The sequence below is a fragment of the Eucyclogobius newberryi genome, unplaced genomic scaffold (genome assembly GCF_026437365.1).
Source record: "Eucyclogobius newberryi isolate DKJ021-1_F unplaced genomic scaffold, fEucNew1.0.hap1 SCAF_16, whole genome shotgun sequence".
In the NCBI taxonomy this organism is placed as follows: domain Eukaryota; kingdom Metazoa; phylum Chordata; class Actinopteri; order Gobiiformes; family Gobiidae; genus Eucyclogobius; species Eucyclogobius newberryi.
The window spans coordinates 25366055-25391951 of NW_027315790.1; the positions used below are offsets into that span (position 1 = coordinate 25366055).

Consider the following 25897-nt stretch of genomic DNA (forward strand, 5'->3'; position numbering starts at 1 on the left):
GCCAAACGCGGAGCTCATAACCAAAGCGCCATCTGTCCACCGGCCACTCTGACTTTGACGCGCGTCACCGCTGCCAGAGCAACAGGCGCCGCCGCCGCCGCCGCCGCCGCCGCCGCCGCCGCCGCCGCCGCCGCCGCCGCCGCATCGCCCCGAGACTCTTGTCCGGGACCGTCTCCAATGGACACAAGGCGCGCGCGGCTCCCCGGACCCCGGCACTAGTTCCGATTCGTTTGAGACATCACCGCCGCGCGCGTAAAAGATGGAGAACTCGAGCGCAGAGGAGAACCAGACGTCGGGCGCGTGGACTGACAACAGCACCCAGTACAAAGTGGTCAGTACTTTTTTATTCTTCACCATCTGCGCGCTGGGGGTGATCGGGAACGTGATGGTGATCCTGGTGGTGTTGACCACGAAGCACATGCGGACGCCCACGAACTGTTACCTGGTCAGCCTGGCGGTGGCGGACCTGATGGTGCTCATCGCGGCCGGCTTGCCCGCCATCCCCGACAGCATCTTCGCGTCGTGGGTGTTCGGACACTACGGCTGCCTCTGCATCACATACTTCCAGTACCTCGGCATCAACGCGTCCTCCTGCTCCATCACCGCCTTCACGATCGAGAGATACATCGCCATCTGCCACCCCATCAAAGCCCAGTTCCTCTGCACGCTCTCCCGGGCCAAGAAGATCATCGTGTCCGTGTGGGTCTTCACGTCCCTCTACTGCGTCATGTGGTTCTACCTGTCGGACATCCAGGAGATCGTTTACGACAATGTCATCATCAAAACGTGCGGCTACAGAGTTTCCAGGAAGTATTATCTGCCCATTTACTTCTTTGACTTCGGCGTGTTCTTCGTGTTGCCGTTGCTTCTCTCCGCGGTGCTTTACGGACTCATCGCCCGGATCCTGTTCTTGAACCCGCTGCCCTCGAACCCCAAAGACAACAAGAAGAAGAAGAAGAAGAAGAAGAACGGCCAGGACAACAACAACCACGCGGCGAACAACAACGCGAGCTGCAAGAACTCGCGCCACTCGAGCTCCACCGCGACCTCCCGCAGACAGGTGAGTGGCACCGGGCCAGCGCGCGGCGCACTGCGGCCCGTGCCAAGCCGGGGCACTGCGGTAACGCGCGCCTGGAGTTAGAGAGGAACACGCGCGTTAGCAACAGTATTACGGTCAATGTAAACACGATTAACCATGAAACACCGCGCAATTTTCCATTTATATCAACTTTTTCTTTTTTTTTTATTGGTGCCGTTTTGAGTGTCATTAAAATATATAATAGCGAGTTTGGAATTGACAATGGTGCATATTTCTGTCACTGTGGGATTGTTTAAGTTTATAATTGAACACTGCATAGTTCATCTAGTTTTGGTGCATTCACTGATTAAAAATGAGAGGCAAAAGGAAAGGTGGGTGTTTCCATTCATGAAAATAACATATCTGAAAAAAACATAACATTAAACATAGAGTATAGTAAAGATCATGGTGCAGTTAATGTCCATATAAAATCTATATTATATTTCTGAAGGACTTTGCCTGCATCAGCTCTGGTCTTATTCAATCATCAAATCCAGCCGTAACCATTGGAGACAGGAGACAAAACTTATCTCTCCAAAGGCTCTCAGATCTGACAGTGACAATATGGCCCTTTGATTCCTGCATCTCCCTCACGGTCTGTTTGTTTGCAGTTGTGTTTCTATAAGAGCACCTTCATGTCACGTTTGCTTTGTCCAACCTTGAGGTGCTTCACAGAGGTCATCGCTCTCTCAACAATGAGACTTTTGTGTTTGTATGAGCCTGGCTGCGTGGAAGCTCTATGAGACCAAACATATAAACATCTCATGTGATAGGTCTTTCAGAAAACATATTATCTCCATGGAAACATCAGACTGTGCTGCATTCTATGCAAAAACATAGCTATGGAGGTGATGAAATCTCCTTCATAAAAATTACATAATGTAGCTTTAAATGAAAAAGTTAAAATGACTGTAGAAATAATCAGAAGATATACATTTTTGGAAAAAGGCCAAACATGTCCACATGGGGTCAGTGTAGAAGAGAATGTCAGGTTCATGCCACACATGTGACCTATTCACCTTATTCCAGAAGCCCATCCGCCGACGCCATTCCACGTACTCCTTCTTCTGGTTGTATTAGTTAACATGAGGCTGCTGAACTCCAGAGAAAATAAGTTTTACACAGACTAAAAAGTTATTTTCAGGCCACCCATTTTACACAAATTATTTGACTTTATAGCATATTTTAGCTGTGTGATTTCCCCCTTGTTCTCCATTTAAACAGAGTTCCCGCTTGTCCGGAAGTGCCATTATAACGGAAGTGCCAATCCGTGGAGAAAAGTTGAAAAAGTGGGCGGGGCGGAATAAGGTCCCCACCTGCAGTGGCGGCCATATTGGTTCTAGTTGCTAAAGTAAACAAACAAACAAACAAACCATGAATAAACTGCTCAAATTCAGAGTAGTCCTACCCATTTCTGTCAGTTCTTTTCAGAAAGTCTAGCATGAAATGTAAATGTTTATTAGTATAAGTCAAACATAATACATTATGGAAATAGGAATTTTCCAACAACTGAAACATGGCTTGTACCTGTCTGAAACTTTTGTTGTGGGCTGTACTAAACATTATCTAAAGTTTTTTGGTCATTTTGAGCTTTTAGAGCTTATTTTGATCTCTCCATTTTAAATTCACAATGTTAAGCCGCTTGACGGATCCAATATGGCGCTAAATGCCCTGATATCTGCACTGACTGCGCAGAGTGACATTAGTTTGCAAACCAATCACTGAGATTTAAGAAATACAATGTTGAATTATTCCAAAATAATACATTCAAGCATTTTAATTGACTTGTTTATTATCGGCTCCCGCAGGTGACCAAGATGCTGGCTGTGGTCGTGATCCTGTTTGCGATGCTGTGGATGCCCTACCGCACTTTGGTGGTGGTCAACTCCTGCTTGGACCAGCCATATTTGGACAACTGGTTCCTGCTCTTCTGCCGCGTTTGCATTTACCTCAACAGCGCCATCAACCCGGTCATCTACAACGCCATGTCGCAGAAGTTCCGCGCCGCCTTCCGCAAAATCTGCGGCTGTGGCAGTAAAGGCTCGGACAAACCGGCCGCCTACAGCGTCGCCCTGACGTACAGCGCCGCCAAAGACACGTCCATGGTAGAAAGCGCGGATCACTACACGACTGAACTGGAGGAGCTAACGGTGAACGATGAACTGCTGGGCGATCAGAAAATCATGTACCCAGACACTTGTGCTTACGGTAGGGCCGACTTCAACAGCTCGCGGGTGTCAAATTAGGGTTTAGCACATGTTTTAAATAGAAATGCTAATGGTTTGAGAAAGTGTTGACATTTAGGGCATTGACATCATGCAAACGCTATTACAGTCAACGGCGTGGAAAAGCAAACACAAACCTGAACAGTAATGATCTTTACACAATATTGGACAAGCGCTGATAGGCTTTTAGCTGTTGTGAATGTGATTGGCTTTGTTTGATTGCTTAACCGTTGGGAAAATGTGCAGGTTTACGCGGCTATAACAGCTGGACAATAACATGTTTTTTCCCCTAACAAGCCGGATTGAACCGAAAATAAATTCTCTACACCCGTTGAGCCACCAACTGCTGGCGCGGCAGTTGCTTCACACGGGCCCTGCAGAGTGACTTTTAATTGGGCTGGGAACTGTCAAATATTGAGATTATTTGGAAGAGTTGATACGCTGATATATATTTTATTGCACCAAACACGAACTATTAACAAAGAAAGGACAACGTACTGTGTAAATTGGTTGAGGAGAAGTTACTCTTTCAAACCAGATCTAGTTTCTAAGTGACTTGGCTGTACATAGAGATATTTATTTATTTAAGCGTGACTGTACACTGGATCATTCATTCAGTGCTGATAATCAAGGTGAGCGCCGCAAATGGAAGTAAAAACGTGAGATGTCAAAGCTTTTAATTCAAGCTACTGAATACCGTTTACATTCTATAGGTAGACAACAATTAGCTTTTTAATTGCAAGTAAAATATAGGGACCGAAACTATTAGAACGGACACATCACACCATCAATCGCTCAAACGCGCTTCGTTAGACAAGATTGATGAACTTGCCCAGGGACATAATGACACAAAGTCGAAGCTGGGATTGAACAGCGACATGTGCAATTAACCGAATTTTCATTGTGATTGAGATTCGGTCGTTTCTAATTGTCAGTGATCAGCTTGGGGTTAAAAAGAAAAGAAAAAAAAATATCGAGAGTAAAATAGTGTATTTTGGAGCAGAGTTTTGACTTGAAACTAAATATATTGGATTGATTTTGTGTTAAATGACACCGGTTAAATGTCTGCATTGTTTAGGTTTTCTTGATTTTTATTTGGTTTGTACAAAGACAAAATAAAATCGAATCAAAAATCGAGATGGATCCATAGGAGGAAATGAAATTGTGATAAGTGGAGCTGCACTTTGGAGCTTGTATAATTGAACTCCAGCCTTTTGCTTTTAAAGTGACTCAATGTTGGACTGTCGCAGGGGGAAAAACAGTACATTTCCGCAGAAGGACAGGACTCTGCAGCGAGACGGACTCTGCGCCTCTGTCTCCGTCACGACCGCGGCGGAAAACGACTCTCGGCTCATAAAAACCACCGACCCGGAGGCGGGAAAGGCACAGGAGACATGAGTAACGCAGACAGTGTAATTTGTATAAAAAAAAAACGAGATGGATTGTATAATGTTTTAATGAGCCACAAAATACATATGTTGTAACTATTGCTTTATCACAATCTACTTCATGGTGAATAAAAGTTGTTATACGTGTTACAAACAGACGCTATGAACCGAATTGTTACTTGTTGAACATAACACAAGTGGAATTTGTAATGATTGAGCTGCTACTCATTGAATGTGCGTTAATTACACATAAATGGAGACTAGGGTTCAGTACAATCTGGTAAAAACAATTCTTTAGTGAATAAGTCAGAATGCGCGTCGTGGTGTTCCAAGAGTCCGCGTTGTGCATTAAAACTGCTTAACGCGCGGTTGTTTAATGCACCTAGCTAGCGCAGTTAGCATTTGTTTACCCGTTGCAATGCTAAGGTCCACGAGGAATGAGATAGAACGTGATTTAAGATAAGATAATCCTTTATTGTCCACACATGGGGAAATTTCATTGTTGCAACGCCGGTAGATACAGAGGAAAAGGACATAACATAACTGTTGCCGGATCTACTTGTGCGGTAAAAAAAGACAATCCACGCCAGTTAGCAATAAACTGATTGTTCCGTGTTTATACACATTTCAAAAATTTAAACAAAATGAAATATAAGAAAACATAATTCTTACTGACCGTGGTATAAATTATTAAATAATTTTTAAAGTATTAAATTAGGAGCCCGGGGACACCACAGCGCGCAGCAGAGAGCGCTAAAGTGCGCTAAAACTGCTCGACGCACGGATACTGTTGTTTAGCGCCATTTATACTACGGCCACTGAACTGCGACTGCGAATCTGAAAAACCTGGACATTTTAGTCATTTTTGTGTTTTACGTGAAGCTAGTGCCATACGAAATGCGATTTAACGGTTTCCGGAACTACTACAGTCGGCATTGTTAGCATCAGTGACCGTGGTATAATTCATAATAAAGCACTAGTTACGGCCTATAACAGCTGTTTATATGTTTTATATTTTCTGTACATAGGGTCAGTGCCTCTGCAGCATTCACCTTTTTTCTATCTCGCTCACCTTTTGCTTCACGTTGAGTAAATGTAACGCGCCGCTATTTCTGTCCCTCCTTCATGTGGAAGTGGAAGAGCTTCTATGTCTTTTGATACACGTGTTTACACTGCCTGGCCAGTCCTAAGACGTCTTTGCTATTTGTGATGAAAACGAAGCTTAGTTCTGGCCAGGAGAAGCATATTTGTCTCTTTTATTTCATGGGTAAATGCTTTATTGTTGTAAATGTCTCATGGTTGACTGTGGTTGATAATTGGTTTTATCTTTAATGGGCATAAACATGGAGTGCAATGCTAATTTTCTTTTACATACATGTTAAGAATAAACTTTATAAATAAAACAAACAGCTTTCACAAAACACTTACAACATCAACTAACGTTCGACTTTTGAGTTCTTGTTGAACCATTTTTCAAAGATTACAACATTTAATTTAGGTAAGAACGTTTGAGTTTTACTGGTAATGGCTGAAAATGAATCTTAAATACAATGTAACAATGTGAAAATACTGTATCGAGTCCAAATCCTGTGAATTAATTATGCAGCAATTATTTTCCTTGCTCACTTTGCCTTGCTTGATTTTTCTTATATTTTGATGTTTGTGCAAATATGGTTTAAATAAAGTTGTGCCTGAAGAAGTCTGTTGTCTCGTTATACTAATTAAACCCAAACCTTTGAAATAAATGAATGAATGAATAAAAAAATAACACATGCTCTGTCAGTTTAAAAAAATGCTCCGTTTGGCGAGGTCTTGATTTTTTGTTCCAGCAGCTATCAAAAAGAAAATCCTCAGTTAACTTTTATAATTGCTAATTATTGTACCTTGACAAACAATAGGAAATGATGAAGTCAATTATCTCACCCTCGCACACTTCACACTCGTACAGCAATTATTACAACTCTGTCTCATTTCACCCCAGATACATTATTTATTTTTAATTAACACTGCGGATGCAAAAGGCTCAATAAGGTTATCAAAGGTCTTCTGCTGTGGTTAGTGGCTTTCCTCAACTTTTACTACAATAGAAGCAGTAGTAGTATGAAGGAATGTAATAGTAGCAGTAATAGGAACAGTAGTATTAGGAGTATAATAGTAGTAATAGTAATAGTGCTGCCTGGTGGTCAAGTGGACAGTTTGCTGCATGTCCTCCCTTCTCTCGTCCCCATTTCACACTAAATACTCCCGTTTGATAAAAGTAATAGTTATAGTAGTAATACTGTAATAGTCAAACACATACATGGGTACATTTCCATCCGTCGTCTCACATTCACTCTCACAAACACCGTATCTTTCCAGCAGACCTGGACACTGGAGGCAAGGTGGGTGACGTGCCTTGCTCAAGGACACAACGACAGTGCACACTACTGCCCCATTGTGGCACCTGGTGTTCCAGTGGCCAACCAGGCCCTTTAGCTCCCGAGATCTGGCTTTTACCAGTTGGTAAGACCATGTGGTAATATGGTACGTATGGCACATATGGTAAAAGCAGTAAAAGTATTATTAATAGTAGTGATAGTAAGGAATAGTAGACTTCAAATCCCTCAAATTGTGTCAACATGTATTCAAATAAAGCTTGAGATGTACATGTCATATTTCCCCTTGGACAGTTGAGCTTGTTTTTTCTTCATCGTGCTTTTTAATCAGTCCTCTTTGTTCTCTGTATGAACAAACCTTGCCTTTGTAACCATGTGTTTCTAAAGCTCTAACATTTCTTTGAGAATAATTTGATTTCTGTATTTGACCACCGCTTGTATTACTCGAGATTGGATTCGCTCTGCTATTGAGTCTTGGTCATCAGTGCTTCGTTACAGTACTACAAAACCTTCTAGCTGTGCCGCTTGTTTTTTCTTAAAACTTCAACGTCAAGTTGGTGCCAGAACATTTTGAAATTAATCACGCAGAGAAATATTGATTGGGTCATAAAGCATCATAAAATACATCCATTTACAGACATTAGGTCCGGGGACAGTACATCTGAAATCATTAAACACACATATGCACATCTGCTCTGGCTCCACAGCTCAGACAGAAGTGACGACAATATTTAAGCATTTTACATTTTATACCGTCACCGTGTTTCAACATACGGTACATGATTAACTGACGGATTCTATAGAAATCCAAGGAAAATATAATCTCATGTTAAAACATTGCAATTGAAACAATGCCTAATAAGTTATGAAAATCAAGAGAGGAAATTACTGGATGATTCAAAAAAGTAAAAGTGGTGAGTTTAGTCAAAAAAAAACAACATAAATGTGTAAAACTCAGAATAAAAATAAATATAAGAAATGGAATTACATGAACTTTATTGTCTTTACAGTAGAAAATGTGTCCCCTGCATTTGTCCCATTATAAGCCCTCGCGCAGCTGGTCAGGAGCGCTGGCCAATCACAGCGCAGCCCCAGGACTGTTTATTAAAACGTATTGTACTCTCACTTCCCCTCAATCAGAAAAGTGCCCTCGTGTACTGCAGGTCTGCTCTTGGATGAGAACCATAAAGTAACAGCCTCTCCTCACAACATCCATTTACGTCCGTTTACGTTGTCTGGAGTCGTTTCTCGATCCCGGTGCAACATTACAGCGAAAAGACTAAGTGGAAGGAGCGAAACCACGTTTCTCACTCCTAGTTCAAAATCTGGTAAAGGGCCTTGAAATAAATTAATGTAGATCGTTAAAAAAGCATAACTAAGCAACATGAGTTGAAACAGGAAGATGTGGTTGAACAGTTTGTGACATAATAATAAGAATGAACATCATGTTACAAATTCCGGCATTAAACTATATCTACCTGTGTCTTCAAAATCTATTAGCGCTCCAAGGCGGATGATGACAGTGTATTTTTCCAATGCATCCCGATTCCGTCCCGATCTCACAAGAGTGCATTCAAGACCAGGGCCACCGCAGAGGACATTATGGGACAAAACCCCCCACTATTTTAGGTCTATAGATCTTTCTCAATAAAAGGACCTCTACAGCCATCCATAAAGACTCTTTCATTTGCATAGGATGAAAAATAGAATCAAAACGTATATATAGGCCTACATTTGGACATCTTGAATGACAAATCAAATAAAACAAGCTGTTATGGTTGAGAGATTTGAAGGCAGTTGCATTTACGCACACATCGTTTTATTAATATTGCCCTTTATTCAACCAGAGAAGTGATACGAGCATTTTCTCTAACGATGTAAATAAGGTAATAAGGAGCAGATGAGCAGTGTTTTGCTGTAGGTTTTTAAAGTAAACAATGAGAGTGAGTCATCCCTTGTTCAAAGAGGAGCCTTCTGCTGTTTATCTCAACCACTGTCACACGCACCAGTCCATTCTCCCAAACAGTATCAGGAGACACCAAGTAACATCAAATGTGTAGTCTTCACAATTGGCTTTTACTTTTGTGATGAATCATGAGGGGGAAAAAACGTTCAGTAGTTTGGTTCCCCAATGTAAAATGTCACCGTGGTTAATAAAGTTTAAAATGCTGGTCCTGGTGGATTAGTGCACGATATAACTTTACGAACGTTCTCATGAATAACAAAGGCTTTGTCAGTCATTTTGATTGAAGGCTGATGTGAAATCGACAGGACGACACAAAGGAGATACGTCTTTGATCGCTGTGTGTGTGTGTGTGTGTGTGTGCATGTGTGTGTGCGCGTGTTCGTGTGATATTGCGGCACGCTGTAATTATGAGATGCTCAGTGGGAGGTAAAGATGAAGACGTGAATGACAGCTAAAGCATGTGGACAAAATAGAGGATCAATATAAGCTACTAAAGCCCGTATGCGCAGTACTTTGAGTCATAAATGATCCTCTGCACAGATTATAAACATGTATGACTCGAATGTAGGTGAATGTTTGTGCGAGAGTATGTTTAGTGTGCGTCTTGGAGCAAAAGAGAATTACAGATTACTGGTGGTCTTCTCCAAGGCGGGAGATGTCCAGGTGGGACATGACCTGAACAACTCCAGGAGACGTCCATGAGTCTCTACACCTGGCTCAGTGTCATTGCGGAGGAACAGCAGCTCTAATCCAGGCTCCTCTCATCTGACAGGAAAAGTGGGACTTGCTCATTCGTGGTGGGGGAGTCACAAAGCAGAGGATTGTATATTGTAGTTTTAAAAAACCCAATCACATTTTCAGAGATTAAAGGGATTAAAGGGATATTTTTTAGACAATGCACCTTTAAGTGTTGTTGTCACATCTGATCTGGATCACAGACATTTGTGCATTTGCATCAGTCAAAATAAAAACATGTTTGAATGATTGGTTCAGATTGGGGCAGGAGCTGGAGACTGGAGGAGACTTTCCACCTCATTTCCCCCATGATAGACAAGCTCAGTTCGGATCAGTGAGATAATGGTGCCGATGTTTGACGAGACAGAGGCAGAAACAAAAACAGAAGAATTACTTCTGCAACAACAGCAGGACGAGCGCCAGAAGAGAGAAGCGCAAGTTAATGCTGCACACTAGAAAACTTCTTTAAATGTTTATAATATGCACGAATAAACCCAATTCCTTAAAGCTTTTAATTAGGCCCGAGCGCCACAAGCTGGCGAGAGGCCTATTAATCTCGTAAGGCCGTGCGAAGCACGGCTGCGAAAGTGCGCACGTAGTGCGCATGAAATCGAGCGCGAAGCGCTCGCCCACTTCCAAACACTCACTAACGCACTCCTTCACTCACGCACGCCCCGTGCATACTAATTAGTAGTAGGAAAATGGAACTTTACCGTTGTAAACGGGCGAAGCCCGTGCAAAAGTACGCACTAAACGAGCACATCCCCATATAAAGCACTCATTTGCGCTAAGTAGCTCACGAATACGTTCCCCATATCTTGCATGTTCCGTGCATATAAGCATGTAATGCAAAAATTGAACATTATTACTGTATAGAGGGCCAAAAACACAAAGTGGGCGATGCCCACTCAAAATTAACGAAAGTACCCGTCAGTGACCAGGGACCCACACCATGAGGTAGGAAAGCCAGAGTTAGGACTAAACATGGACTGCCTTAACCGCTCCACCACCGGGCAGCGCAAGATGCTTGGAATTTTCCACAAAACAGCATTAAACTAATCTCCATAGAGACACCCCCAGTTACATGTCAGATCTGTGAAAAGGTGAGCTGAAAACAGCAATTGAATAAATGCAAGAAATAATGTTTAATGCCATACTGTGGTACATTCCGGCAAAGCATTTCCTTATCTAAGGAGACAAGAAAGTGAATAAAGAATCTAGTTTGTGTTCCTTTTTACCTTGCATTATTATAGTCTACTAAACACTCAATTAATAGTGAAATTACCAACAGAAAAGTTTTATCTTCAAGTAATGAACATAATCCATGACAAAGTAAACAACATTTTAGAACCGACGGCCTTGAAGTAAATGAAAAAGTTGTTGTGTGAATAAACTCCATTTTGTCTCCCTTGAACACACACGACCTTGATACAGCTGTGCTTAACCTCGGATTTTAACTATAATAATATCTAAATAGTTTAGTTTTTTATGGTTTGTCCCACAGAGGACCCGGGTTCATTACCAAATAATGTGCAATCAGAGCTGTGACGATTTGCCACGACCAGGAGAAAAGTCCCTCTGTTTGCTGTAATTCAATCCAGTAAAAAGCTCCATCACCCCTGCAGAGCCGAGACGTCTCCATGGGCCCCGCAGTGATTACACAGCTATTGTTTTATCAGAGACGATGGTTCCCGACGTAGCATCATACGAAAGTGATCTGGACAACGAAACCGGAGAAAGCCATTGTAAAACGGAATCAAACGCACACTTTTCCAGCTTAATTATCGCAAAATAGAGGAAATCTACCAGACTTTTGGACGCATCAGAGACCACACATTTGTACAATACTTTACGAAGCCGTTTGGGTCAGGATCTGTATCCCGTCTCCACTATTAACAATGGGAGTGATTGACTGACGGATTAACCAAACACAAAAACACATAGTCCATTCATGTCTTACATGGCAGCTTACAAGCAAAATAAGAAAAAAACAAAGAGAAATGAGACAAAAGATTGCTTGCAGAAACAAAGCATCAAAACAGAGCATTAAACGATAATGTGTCTGACATAAAAGAAGTTCTACATTTAGTTCTGAATGATCGCTGGGTTGTCTGGTTGTTTTGTTTCCTTGCTCTTGAATCTAACTTTTTCATTTCAAACTGCAGATTCCTTCGTCAACATTGTCATTTGTTAAACAGACGGCGATTTGCAATAAAACATGCCAGCGCTGAAATACAATCAATCTCACATTATTGAGTCATTTTAATTAAAACTGAGGCTGTATTACTCTGAGTGGACCGAGCAACATACAGCTTTGGATAGTCTTACACTTGATGAAAGAAAATGTGGCTGTGCAATAAGCGGTAAATGTTATCCTGAGATTCTATTTCAAACAGAGAGAAATATCTGCGTCCATAATACAATTTCTCACCTTTTTTCCCCATTTTGCGCCGATATTTAATGAGTGAATGTCTGATTGTGTAAACTTACTGTTAACAGCCTCATTTCCCAAATTATGGGACTTGAAACTTGTAGGAACAATGTAAATTAAACTATTGCAAATGACTAGGCAACAAAGTCATAGAAAGAAGGGCTAAAATGGTCAAATTTGAAATAAACTTTGGGATTACCTTGAAGTCTTTTGGTGTTCACAGTCATATTTATCTACCATATTTTCTGGACTATAAGTCAAATTTTTTTGGGAAATTATTTGATAAAATCCAAGACCAAGAACAGACATTTCACCTTAAAATGTGATGCGATTTATAGTCCAGAAAATACAGTATTTAATGACATTTAAAGTAACATTTTAATTTTAAGCTGCTCTTTCTGCCTCCTTATTTAGGTGGTTTGCAATAGCACAGTGTTCACTTTGAGCCTTTCTATCGTTTTAAACTGTCAAAACTACTGAAGATCAACAGGAATCCGTCTTTAATCCAGTTTGTTCTCCGAGGTGCGGCGTGTTTTCACTCTTCATCACGGATCAGGTCCATGGAGACAGTACCCCGTCTCTCGCTCGCTCCTCAACAGACGCTAATGACAAACATTCATTCAATTTAACACGCCCCGAAATCCAATCACAGCCGACCGTCCCGCACCAAACGGACCGTTACCCGCTAGAGACGGAGCAGATGGGCAACAGTGTTTCAGAGTAAACTATTCAACATATGAAGAAATATTCAGTGCTGCATTATTGACAGAAGGTGGTTTTATGACGCACGAGTCCCAAGACGTTTTCCTTATCCATACATTGCTGAATATAAAGTAATGTTACAGACTAAAGGACACGATCACAAAAGAAAGCCTGATCGTCCCTGTATTACATTTTGAGGTGGAAGCGCGTTGGTAGGGCGACCAGCCACGTTTTGTCATTTGAAAAAGCTGTCCATCTGCGGCCATTTTGTGTCTAAAAAAATGAATATCAGAAGAGTCCTCTCCTTTGCAATGATTTACAACAACATACCACAAACAATACAAATGCCAGTAGCGCTGCGATAAATACGAATTCAGTTTTGAGTTGATTTCGCGCTTTTATTACATCTATAACGGTCTCTGCTCATTGTAAGTCTGCGTGAAGCCGCGGAAAAGCAGTTTGATGGCTCCAGTTTGGCGCCGACTGCCCTGAGTGACGTTAGTTGGCAGAAAGCAATACTGGCGATGTGTGAAAGTGTTGGCGAAAAGGCTGGAACAAGTTCAAGAAGCAGCTTATGTCTACTTCCAGCCATGTCTACTTCCACCCTTCAAAAGCGGCTCAGTCCAGTACTAAACGTGGGCAGGCAGTTGGCATTTCATAATTAAGAAAGGTGATCAAAGAAATGTAACGCATTCGCTGCGCTGATGCTTTCACAGGAATTCAATTATGTCTAAAAATTATGAAAAACACACGTCGGGCCACGAACAACGATGAAATGAAAAGAGAGAAGGACATTTATGTAAAAACACAGCGTCACGGAAAACCTCACTTAAATATTCATAAACATAAACAATTTACAGCTATGTTGAAAAGTGCACAATTTAACTGTCTTTTTTTCTGTGGATTCCCTACGTTTACTGTAATTTTTTAGGTAATTTTTCTTCAGCAATGTCATTTAAATGAAGCTCAGATTTTTTGGGCCATTTGCTTATTCTTGTTTATTCCCTTGGGTTACTTTGGATCGGGTTTGACAGGACGTGAAGTTTGAAGTGTCAAACACGTTTATGGAGATTTATGGAAAGCAATGTTTCTCAATAAAGGTTTCGTCTGCGGCTGACATCTCGGAGGATGAAGACCGGGGGTAATTTGTGTTGTAGACATTTCCAGAAGGCATCTTTTGATAACTATTGACACAAGCCCGAGCCCAACACTTGCCCCTATCTCGCAACGGTTAAGAAACAGTGGCAAAAACTGCAGAACATATTTATCGGACGAATCTAATTTCAAGCGTTGTAGACTTAAATGATCAATCAAACATAAATTAATCACAATGAGAAATGTATTTGCTGAATCTGAAAACACACATCATCGGTGACTTGTAAAAAAAGCAAAGACAGTCTGTGCTTTTGTGACATTGATTTATAGATTTATTTATGTTCATTGGTCCATAAAAGTGGCTGTACCTGATATTTGTTTAGTAAAATCATTTTTCCCCCGTCAATGTAAACCTCAAAATCAGTTTGATCCTTTATGAGTCACAAGTTTACTTCGGTTCAGTAGAAAATATTCAGTATGCGATAAATTATACAACATTTTTCATTTCAAGTCTCACTTTGCTGCACATTTTACACAAGTATCAGGAAAAATGAGCCGCATGTGTTGGAGAATTGGGCCAGTGACAGAATCTGATGCTGGATTACATAACCATGAAGGAAATGCGGTTGTAATTCAAACTATAGAGCGTCTACATTTTAATTTCATCACGTTTCTCTTATTAAGGATAATCATGTTGCACTTATGTTGCCTAATCCACAACAGGAAATGACATACGGTGGAATATATATATCGGTAACATCACCAGGGAGACGAGAACAGAGCAGCTTTACCATCTAATCGTTATTCACCTTGAGCACATGCAGGTGGCTGGAGGTGAGGATGAACAGTCTCTCGTCGGTGGCTCTGAACCCCAGGATGGGCCGGTCCGAGTCCAGACTGGAGACCTGCTGCTTGGCCACCTGCCCCACCTGCCGCCCCTGCCGCCGGTTGAACAGCACCGTCTCCACCGGCGCCGGCTGTCTGTAGATGAAGGCGCGGCGCAGGCACTCGCACAAGGAGGCGTAGGAGAAGTTGGGAGCGCACGTGGCGAACTTCTTATCCCGTTTGGAGGCCTGGACGTAGCCTTGGGGAGAGAGACGATTTCAGATTTTGCTAATGAGGCTAATTAAAGAGAGCTGGCAAGTGGAGTTTTGAATGATTAAATCTGTCCATGGAACGTGCTAAAGCGAGGAGGAGGCGCAGCTGAGACTTTTTTAATCACTTCAGAAAGGTACATGAGTCTGAAAACACAGCCAAGTGGAAACACATTGGACAAACGCACACATCAGTCAGTTTTATATGCTGCGATAAGATTGCACTGAGCGGTATGCAAATAGAGTATTCCAGGTAATGATGAGCGTGATTTTAATACATTTTCAAACTGTTCTCAGTGAAGGTCACGGACTAATGATGATGTACTTTTGAGTACGTTTAAGTGCAGACCAGTGGTTCACAAACAGAAGTCTTTAAATGTACGGTGGAGGTGTAATTAGACAAATGCAAAATGTTTGTCGAATGAATCATAAAAGTACAGAAATATCAACTTATGCCCTTATTTGAAAGTTTATAGCATGATTAAAAAACATTTATAATTTCTTTTTCTAGCATTTTTTTTAAACTATAAATTTGCTTTAAAATATAATTCATAATACATACCGTATATTTGGATATATTACCCCTGACAGAAACATAACACATTTGAATTGATCAAGTCATATTTTATTTTATTTTTAAAGAATGGAATGCTTTTTTCAGTCTCTGCACTGATACTTAAAGTCAAACATCAGTATTGGAATATCTAATAGTAATAATGCGAGTGTAAAACGATTAATTAACACTGAAATCTCCTCCATTTCCGCTAGGTCAGGCTCGTGACAAACGCGGTTTTAGTCCTCTTCATCCACAAAAAGAATATTCAGCTAAAGGGTCAAAGAAAATGAACCAAAATGTGTGTCAAAAAGAGCGTCGGAGGTAATTTACCAAGTGTCATTTGAAATATGTGCCCTGTCGGGCTGATCGTCAGGGGAACGGGAGGGCCAAAAGCTTTGTGTTAAGAGAGAAATGAAGATGTCAGAGCTGTTAGCGGCGAGAGCAGAGGCAGGAGCCAAGGTGCAACTAGTCAGGTTAAATACAGAACATTGTGCACTCGCCTTTTCATCGTATTGGAGGAAAAGAGACGGTGGATTCCCTTTTGTTTAACCTACAGCTGTAACAGAACAATTTAAAGGTCCTATATTAAGCATTCATTCGGGTCACGCTTTCAGGTTATAACTTTTAAAAATGTAAATGAATGGAACGCGTAAAAGTAGTTTAGGTCTGATGGTTGATGTGCACTTTGGGAGCGTCACGGTAGTGCATACAGCATACAGGTGCTCAATTCTGTTTCCTAAAGCGTGGAGGTCCATGGAGAAGCACACGCACATTGGCTGTAATCAAAGCGGCCCAGAACGGTCACGCTTGACCCGTTTGACTGGTTTAATGTGGTCTATGTCATCCTCCAGCTTTCCTGGTTTCCAAAATGCGGTTTTCACACAACTTGGGAGAGGATGAGGTCTCGCAGCCAGCGCACACAGTCCACAGTTTCTATGGATGTCACACGTGGAGAAGTCTGGGAAATGGATTTTCTGTGAGACAAAAGGTCTGTTGGTCTTTTAAGGGTCGTACTCATAACAGCCAGAAAGTGGCCCATCCCACAGGACATGATCTTTTCACCCAGGAGGTCAAAACCAGCACTGAGCACTTCATCCCTGTGTTCCTTTGTTTACACCCCCAAATGGCCACTAAAGTATGGGTCTGGATGTTCCAGAAGCGAGCAGGAGGTTAGTGTCCCTGGATGAAACTTCAGTTCATTAATGGCATTTCCATGACCTACATAATGCTTGATGCAGTGCAGGTGATGTGGTTGATGACTCAAAAGATTCTCCTGGAGCCAGCCACAGCCTGGTGTCATAGGTCCAGGTACACGTGCAGTTCTCATCCGCATCAGCATCTACAGAAGCCTGTAGCAGGTGGATTTTTCCTTGGAGTGACTTTCATATAGAGTAACCCTGTTTCTGCAGAGTACTCTTCCAATTAAACTGGACTCCAAAGAGAGGCCCATGATCCTCCCCCAGGCTGTTGACATAATTTGAAGGAGTATCTGCACGTTTTAGACATCCACTTTCCCTTGCCCCAGCTGTTTTTGCCGGAGGCGTTGGATGTGTTCATAGGGGTGTCAGGGCGCTCTGTGCTGGTCCCACTTTCCACACTGACAGAATTGTCTCGTGTACTGAGCGGTCGGTGTTACTGTTCTCATCACTGCTTTTTTTTTTGTACTTCATTTCCTGTTAAAGAGAGGGACTCAGACATGTTCTTATTTTCTCTCATTTTGGCTCTGTATTTATTCTTTCAAATTCGTTGTATAAAACGTGACAGACCAGGGAATATGATTTATTTTTACTCAATTTTACCCAGCTAAAGCTGAACTGAATCCATTTGAGGACATCCTGGAGGAGAATATTTTCAGACAAATGGGTGTGTTCAATAAAAACACACATCTTTCTGTGTCTAGACTGTTTCTGTGTCTAGACGATTATTCAATTACATAATTAGTTGACAACTATTTCTATAATCGTTTAACTTGTTGCCACACTATAATGTATTATAGGCTTTATATTTTTACCAAGAGAAAATAAATACATCACAATCTAAATCAATATCAGAACTAGAACAAGACCACATGGTAATATTAAAAGAAATACTACAAATACTTTGATTGAATTATATTAGGTAAAAAAGGCATGTTTTTAAATAATCATTGTGGACTTGTTTTGCAGAGTCGAGATTCAAATGTTGTGAAGGTGAATGAACTTGTTTAAACTGCTCAAAAACTGAGATCAGCTCGTGTAATGAAACCGAATGAAACCTAACGACTGCGGGCGTGTTTTTAATGAGAGAAAGAACGTGGGAAAACTAAAACACATTTACCGAGTGCGTTGAAGGTGGCCACGTGTTCCCACATGTGCTCGGGTCGCTCGGGTCGCGGCTGCCACACCAGAGCGTCCACGTCGTGTCTGAGGCAGAGGCAGGGCATCTGGGTCGGGTCGGACTGCACCGTGAACAGGTACTGGTGACTCCCCAAATTCACCTGGGCAAAACACAACCGCTCATGTACAAACTATGCAACAAGTGTTAGGATTTATCTGATTGTTATTCACCGTTGACATAAGGACCAAATATGGTAATAGTAAAATCCTATAATACAATGTTATGAATGATAAAATAAAGTTAATGTGATACAAACAATGACGTTTAGACAATGTTGCAATCGAACGTGCAAATGTTGTGGCTGAGGTGGAAATATCACACAAAACATGAAAGACTTGTCAAATCCACCACACAAGTGTTGAAATACCACTTCATATCCTTGTTTGAAAGATTACAGATAGTTTTATTTCTTTAATCATCCCTTTTGGCAACCTTGTATGATTTTTGATACCTCCAAAACAACTATTACAACATCATCCATTTTCAATTTTCTTTCACGATTCATTGAAAGTTTCACTCCCCTCTTCACCCACACCACCACCACCAACAAACTACTAAACTACAAGATTAAAAAATATTCTGAAGGTTTACTTTATTAAAAAAAAAAATATTTCAACAACTTGTTGGCGTATGGCTGAAGGAAATGAATAAAAGTATTAATTTGACGCCAACTCAGCAAACGTTTGTGATCGATGAGGTATTAAAACATTATAAATCTCCTCTGTACAAACCGATATTTTCCCCGACTCAGAAATTAGCCTCTATTTATTTAATATATGTCATATTTTCTCTCTTCACATCAATCTCTCTCCACTAGTTTTCACAAACCTTTGAAATACTCAGCAATTTGGACCAATTCAAGAGAAGCTATTTTTCTTCTGACAAAACACCTCTGTTTTTCAGCTGGAAAACAATTTAGCCTCTTTTAGCTTGGACAGTGTCAGGTACAAACTTTGAAGTGCAGACAACAGACCTATAACGGGAAAAGGCAGACAATGGCACGGTTTCATCAGGGCAGGGCGACGTGACCAAAAAGCTTTCCCCCCCTCATATTTGTGTTGTTGTATGTTTTTTTTTTCTTTTTTCAGGCAGTTAAACTATCACAGAATAAATAAGATACAACTCGTTACCGACAGTGTTGTTCATTTCTTTATATTGCTTGGAATAATTTGCCTTGGAATTGTTTTTTGTTCCTGGAGCAAGTTAAGCCATTAAAAGCACAGATCATGTGGAAAAGTTTATTCAAATTTTAATAACATTTGTACGGGGCAATCCAATGATTTTAAATGTCGATGTTAAAATCTTTCATGTCAGATAGTATAAGATCGTTTTCAACATAGTTGTTTCTTTAAATATAATGTGGTCAAGTTCTGATTTAGATCAGATAATTTAACATTCTATAACAATTCAGGAAATCTCTGCTCAGTCTGAAGCTCCGTCACTAAAGTTTGACTTTACAATGGACGATTTGATCTTTTAACCGTCTATTAGTGTTAATTGTACCTTAAAAACATTTAGCAGAATTAATTACCGGTATTTGAAACGGACAGAGGGTTTTTCGAAACACTAATGTCTGCCCTCATAGACAAATCTAATGCGTAGGCTTTGCGACTCCACCTTCTCCAAGAAGTGTTCCCGACTCGGCCCAGTCTGTTTAAGCAAGAGTTACATCAAAAATGCACTTCTGTCTCTCATCAAGAGTTTTAATTCTAAATAATAATAGTCTATTCAATAGAGACGCCCCCGGAAAACTGAATGGATGTGTGTTTGACCTCACTTAAAGTTATTTCTTCCCAAAATTGTTTGCTGATCCCACAGCTCCTTGTTTTTATAGAGCCTGTGGGGAGGAGGGAGATAAGATAAGATAAGATAAGATATTCCTTTATTGTCCCACATGGGGAAATTTCATTGGTGCAACGCAGGTAGATACAGAGGTAGATACAGAAGAACAGATCACTTATAGGAAGTCTGAAAAACACTTTCAGTAGAAGATCTCCTATAAATAAATAAAAACTCCCATAGACAAATAAATAAATAAATACCATTGCATGTGATCACGACAGTAATTGCACATGAATATTCATGAGATGAGATTCATGAGTTCATGAGATGATGAAGAGGAGCGAGCGGAGGAAGAGGAGCGAGAGGAGGAAGAGGAGCGAGGAGGAAGAGGAGCGAGACGAGGAAGAGGAGCGAGAGGAGCGAGACGAGGAAGAGGAGCAAGAGGGGGGAGAGGAGCGAGAGGAGGGAGAGGAGGGGGAGGAGGGGAAGGAAGAGGAGAAAGACAAGAGAGAGGAGGAAAAGGAGCGAGATGAGGAAGAGGAGGAAGAGGAGGGCAGGAGGAAGAGGAGGGAGAAGAGGAGGGAGAAGAGGAAGAGGAGCGAGAGGAGGAAGAGGAGGGGGAGGAGGGAGAGGAGGAAGAGGAGAGGAAGAGGAGGAAGAGGAGGAAGAGGAGAGGAGGAAGAAGAGAGGAAGAGGGAGAGGAGGAAGAGGAGGAAGAGGAGAGGAGGAGCGAGGGCTTGAGACCTCCAGGTAAGAAGGGTGTAACATTGTGTCCTCCACTTTGGTTTAACAGTCGGACCATAAAGACCTGTTAGAACTACAAGGAAAACAAGTCCACGAACGCTCGTATTGATCACAGGCCACTTTTTACACCATCTAAAAACGTTTGTGAGATGTATTTGCAAATGTTCGCCCCCCGACTTCCCCCATGTGACTAAAGTCAACTAAAGCCCCGTTTGGCTGTTGACACGGGGACATTATCTCCATCTGCAGCTGGGGGAACATTTCTCAACTAGTCACCAATCTTCACTTCTGCTCTTCACTCAAAACGCTCCTTGTCCTCTCTCTCTCTTCTGTGTTTCTGATGGCTACACAATGACGACAGGCCGCCCCACACTCCAGATCCCATTTACTGACACTCCACTTGGACTTAATTCAGAAATCCAGATAACAACTGCAGTGAAAGGATGGAGAGAGACGAGTGGGCAAAGGGTTCAAGCAATCATCTGAGTTTCAAATACGATCTCTAAAGAGCGTGGCAATAAAGCAAAACATGTATGAATAAAAACTAAATGTCCCCCCGAAATGTATCAAATTTAATTCATTTATTTTATATTTGACATGCACATAGAGGTGCTTTGTGCATTTGTGGAGGGAAAAGATGTCACTGCTTTTTTTCCTCAAATGGATTTAACCAGAGTTTGAATTTTCTGCTTGTTCCACATTTGTGTCAGCTTCAAATTTGAGTCTCTCTCCTTCAGCGAGAGTCTTTGATTGATATTCAGAGTGTTACACATGTCAATCTGGTGTTAGGTAAACACATGTAAAGTCCAAAAGGTCAGTGTTGAATCAGTTTTTGGTGATTTAGAGCTTTCAGTTCTTGGAATAATAACCATCTCTTCCTGTTATAAGTCTACAAAAAGCGATGGATGGATCCAGTACGGCGTTGTGTGCTTCAGTCAGCTCGTTACGGATAGAAATGATTTTGAAGATTTAGGGTGGATACAAAAGTACAATATCATAGACACACGTTCAACATCTGAAAAGCTTTTGGTTCAATCAAGAAACTTTGTGTATGGTAGGTATTTCTCAAAAAAGACTTACAAAAAAAGACATTCCAGTAAAGAAGTATAGAAAAAAAATCTCTGACGTCTAATCACATCATCAATTTCAATGTAAAGCTTCGTATTCCGTGACGTGATAGTAAACTATTGAATTTTGGTCTCGACGTGAAGACACAGTGAAGAGCAGATTATTAATATTCTTATTATTATATTCTGAATGATTTGCTCTGAAAAGACTACGCAGAGAACTACAACACTTCTGTGTGGTCATAATATTATGGCTAATATGTGCAAATTGCCAGACAATATTTCTCCACAGACTCCAGTGAAGTGGATTTTTCATTACAGTTAAGAGCCAATGTCCATTGATCTTGTTTATTAATTTCTCTGCACTAACAAAACAAGAATGAATCAAAGTTTGGACATAAAATATGATGCAAATTGCTGACGAGTCAATGGCGCCACAGGATGCGAGCCTTAAAAACAAGAACCCAACGAAAACATTCAGAAGATTAGTTTTTGTGCAATCTTTGTAATTGGCCAGCAACCATGAAGACAAAATGCTTTGGAAAATACCACATCAAAACATGCACTGAATAAACGTTAATTACAAGAAGAGAAAAAATATCTGAATCTTTTTTTAAATCTTAGACAGTGAATCAAGACATTTAGACTAATTATCATACTTTAATTCCAATTAAGATGTAATTTTCTTTGAATTATTTAAAATGTTAATGTAACTTTTCTGGTGTTAAGGCAATGCAGTGTCTTAAATCATTAGGGCTGCAATTAAGGATTTTTAAAAATGGATTAATCCGGCAACTGGTAGTTTTAGATCAAGAGGCGCCTGTGAATTTAACATATTTACTAAATTGGACCGACATGAAGCATTGAGAGAGACATCTTCACATGAGGATATCTACAACAAAATATGTTTTCATTAAAAACACATTATGGTGTAATTTCTGCTCTGAGTCATAAAACCTGTTCTCTCAGCTTGTGGTATGTTTGAGTCTGTGTGGACTATAGATTTGTACTTACTGTGCATGTTTCTAGTTGATGTGCGTGATCATCTCTGTATAACAACGAAAGACAACAAAACTCAAGGACGACGAAACTCAATCCAAAAGAACTTTTATTGTCTAGAAGAAAACTCCAGAGAAGCAACAACAAAGAAATTGTGTCCCATTTCAAAACCTAAATGTATGAATATTCAAGGCTTCTCCAGAAGTTTTAGGACATGTACTGCACTCCCCTTGCACATGGATAATTGTTATTCTGAGTTTTACCTAGACCCAGACAACCCCAAACCTATAACTTTCTCTTATATAAACTCCTTTTCTTCCAATTAATCTGCCAGTATTTTAGATCAACAGGGACGCTTTTGTCATTTTGGACTATTATTCTTTACCCTGGCCCGTGTTTATGACATTTAACTTCATTTTACCAGTCCAAAGAGTCTCTCTGTAATTAATCTCATTGATATGTTCGGTACTAACTCTTGTGCCCCTGTCATATGACCTGATCAATTCTAAGTATGAGCTCACTTCCCCTTCTTCTCTGCTACCGTTTCTACTGTGACCGCTGCTTCACCCCTCAGGCCAGCGCCATCGACTACTGCTCCAACTGCTTCAGTCAGCAGTCCAGGGCTATCGACGAACTACTACAACTCATCCTACTATGGCAGGCCCAGACTGCAGGATGTATTCACTGAATCACTCTAAATATAACTATGAGTGGTTTAATGACAAATAAAGGGAACAAATAATATGGTTAAAAGCTCAATTTTGCACAATGGGTCATAATAGGTCTCCTTTAATGTTTTCACCTGCTTTGGACAACGGATGACATTTAAATATTGTGCTAACTCCGGCATATTTACATTGATTAATATGCACTGTCCCAATTCAAATAAATGAATAAATATATCGCCATAAGAGGTCACACCTTACTGTGACTGGCTAAATTTGCCTGTCAGTCACATTGACCATGGCAGAAATGGACCAATAGGAAGAGTAGGCGGGCGATGTAGACGGCATTAAACAGAATATTCACTTATTCACAGTATAACAAGCTCTCTAGATTGGCAGATCGCCCACTACTTCTTATGGCTACAAGGCTGTATTTGAAAGTTTAAAGCCCACATAAGTCTGAAAAAGCTCAGGTTATAAATTTGTTTTTAATGTGAAATAAACCGCCTGCTCTTCACAGTCTTTGAAGCCTGTTAATTCTTTCATTTTCTGATTAGGCCGACTGTCCACATACTTTGATACGAGCTTCTCTAGGCGCTTTTTTAAACTTTTATTTTATCACACAGACAGCTGTAATATGAAGGTGTGCGAGCAGCTTTATACCGAGACTGGAATAATTAACTGGGGAAACATATGGCAGGCAAAAGTCCAAGAAGAGAGTGACGGGTCTAAAATTACACATATTGACAAGGAATAATATAAGAATGCATAGTCGGGGGCATTTTCTTTTCTTTTTTTTATAGTAATTCAACTTCAATGGTGGTGAAAGTAATGAAATGTACATGTTAAGTGCTTTGAGTATCTTTATAAATCCAACACTTACAACTAGCATTACTAATATGGATCATCTCTTTACAAATAAAATACAAAATCATTTGTTTTTTTTAGAGGAATCTATCTGTATTTGTTCATCTCATGCTGTTACCAGTTTATCTAATAGTTCCACCTCACACATTGAAGCCCGTCTCCCACAAAAGTGAATTACCAGTGTTCGCTCTAGTCTTTTCCTCCCTTAGTCCATTAGCAGCATTTGTCACTGGCCTTTTCCTCACAAACAGAGTGCAGGAGATGGACTGAGCATCTGAAAGGAAATTACACATTTCTCTTTTATACGCCGAGGCTCCGGATGTGAGCGGCACAAAAGCAGATGTTTTCAGATGTCTGAGCTGGAAATGCCAAACTCTGACACTCAATCCAAGGGCAACTTCAAAATGAGGAGATAAGGAATACGGAACAGGCTATTTCATGCGTGTTGAAGCACAATGAACTACAGGTAGGTTCAAAATGTAAAAGCATCATATTATTATTTATATGTATTTTTATTTTTTTAACAGGGAGTTGTAGCGTGAAATAGGGAGACATACAGGAAATGGTCAAGGCCAGAAAACAAACTTACAAGGCTGGCCAACTACAACATATATGCAACACCTTAAACCACTACACCACTGCGAGCACCAAAGTGTGTAAACTAAATACTTATTTTACCCATATAAATTTCTACAGAGAGCGTTCCCCTGCAGCAGCATAAACATCAGCCACTCAGTCACTCCACAACTTTGCTGGTCCAAAGGGCTGTAACTAACGATTATAATTATACGCTGCACACTAAACTCGCAAAACTACAGCCGCACATGGACGCGAGGACGGCCACACCAGCAGCTCCAGCAGAACATCTGTGCGCCTGCTCTCTGTTGTTTGTCTGTGCGCATTTCGACACTTGTAACTGGTCCACAGTGAAAATAACCACATGAATAGCCACACGTTAGCATCCGTGCAAGCTGAGCAGGGCAAGCGCAAGGTTTTCATGAGTAAATCTGCAAGCACAAATTGACTTTCTTGAACTTGGGCTCCATCAAACGATCCATAATTGTCCCAGAAATGTGTGGTGCTGATAGTAACTTCACCTTTGTACACCGAACGGCACTGTACTCTCATAGAAGCAACCGTATCTCCTGTTTACAACAACAACATTTTGATGGAGGGTCAGTTAAATGCTGTCTGCTGACACCCAAACACAGCAGAATGAGGCCTCCCGTCCCCAAAGACATCACCTCTACCAGCGTTTTCACCCGAGCGCAGCTTTTTGACAACTAATATCCAAATAATATTGTCCAAGTTCACCACTGGATAAATGAAGAGGGCTGTGATGTCAAGACGTTTCAGTTAATCAATAATCATGTTTATTCAGTACACAATATAGAACTAAAACATAATCATTGTAACATTTTAGAAGTACTTTTTACTTCAATCAAAATATAAATATTTTTTTATCTGGCTGCTTTTATCACATTCACTTTTTTCATTCAGAAAGTTTGATTTCACAAAGCTGGTCACAAACTTGAGGAATAATAATTGTGAATAATCGTTTAATTGTGTTGTTTTTTCATCACACCATTTGAAACACTTTCCGTGTTGTGGCAGTAAGGGCATCCGGCATAATAGCTATAACACATCAATATGCTATTTCATGCATCCATGAGGAGGGAGGGTTTCTCAGATAACAAAAAAGAGGCACGAATATATAAACAGTAAGAAGTTGAGTGTGAAGTCTTGTATCAC

The 25897-nt window shown here is 40.7% G+C and overlaps 2 protein-coding genes and 1 pseudogene across 2 annotated transcripts in view; 1 reads left to right on the plus strand and 2 right to left on the minus strand.

Moving 5' to 3' along the window:
• The first annotated feature begins 259 nt into the window (after positions 1-259).
• Positions 260-3576, plus strand: trhrb (thyrotropin-releasing hormone receptor b). Its single transcript, XM_072448101.1, has 2 exons — positions 260-1060; positions 2887-3576. The coding sequence occupies exons 1-2, from the start codon at positions 260-262 to the stop codon at positions 3322-3324; spliced, it is 1239 nt and encodes a 412-aa protein (XP_072304202.1). The 3' UTR covers positions 3325-3576.
• A 10807-nt stretch (positions 3577-14383) lies between these two features.
• The window catches only part of nudcd1 (NudC domain containing 1), a 48339-nt gene continuing 36825 nt past the window's right edge, over positions 14384-25897 (minus strand). The window contains exons 9-10 of the mRNA XM_072448102.1: positions 17962-18121; positions 14384-15079 (exon numbers count right to left, since the gene is read on the minus strand). Of these exons, the coding sequence (XP_072304203.1) occupies positions 14790-15079; positions 17962-18121 (450 nt within the window). The 3' untranslated portion in view covers positions 14384-14789. The remainder of the gene's footprint in view (positions 15080-17961; positions 18122-25897) is intronic.
• Positions 16382-17315, minus strand: LOC140362293 (polycomb protein eed pseudogene; annotated as a pseudogene).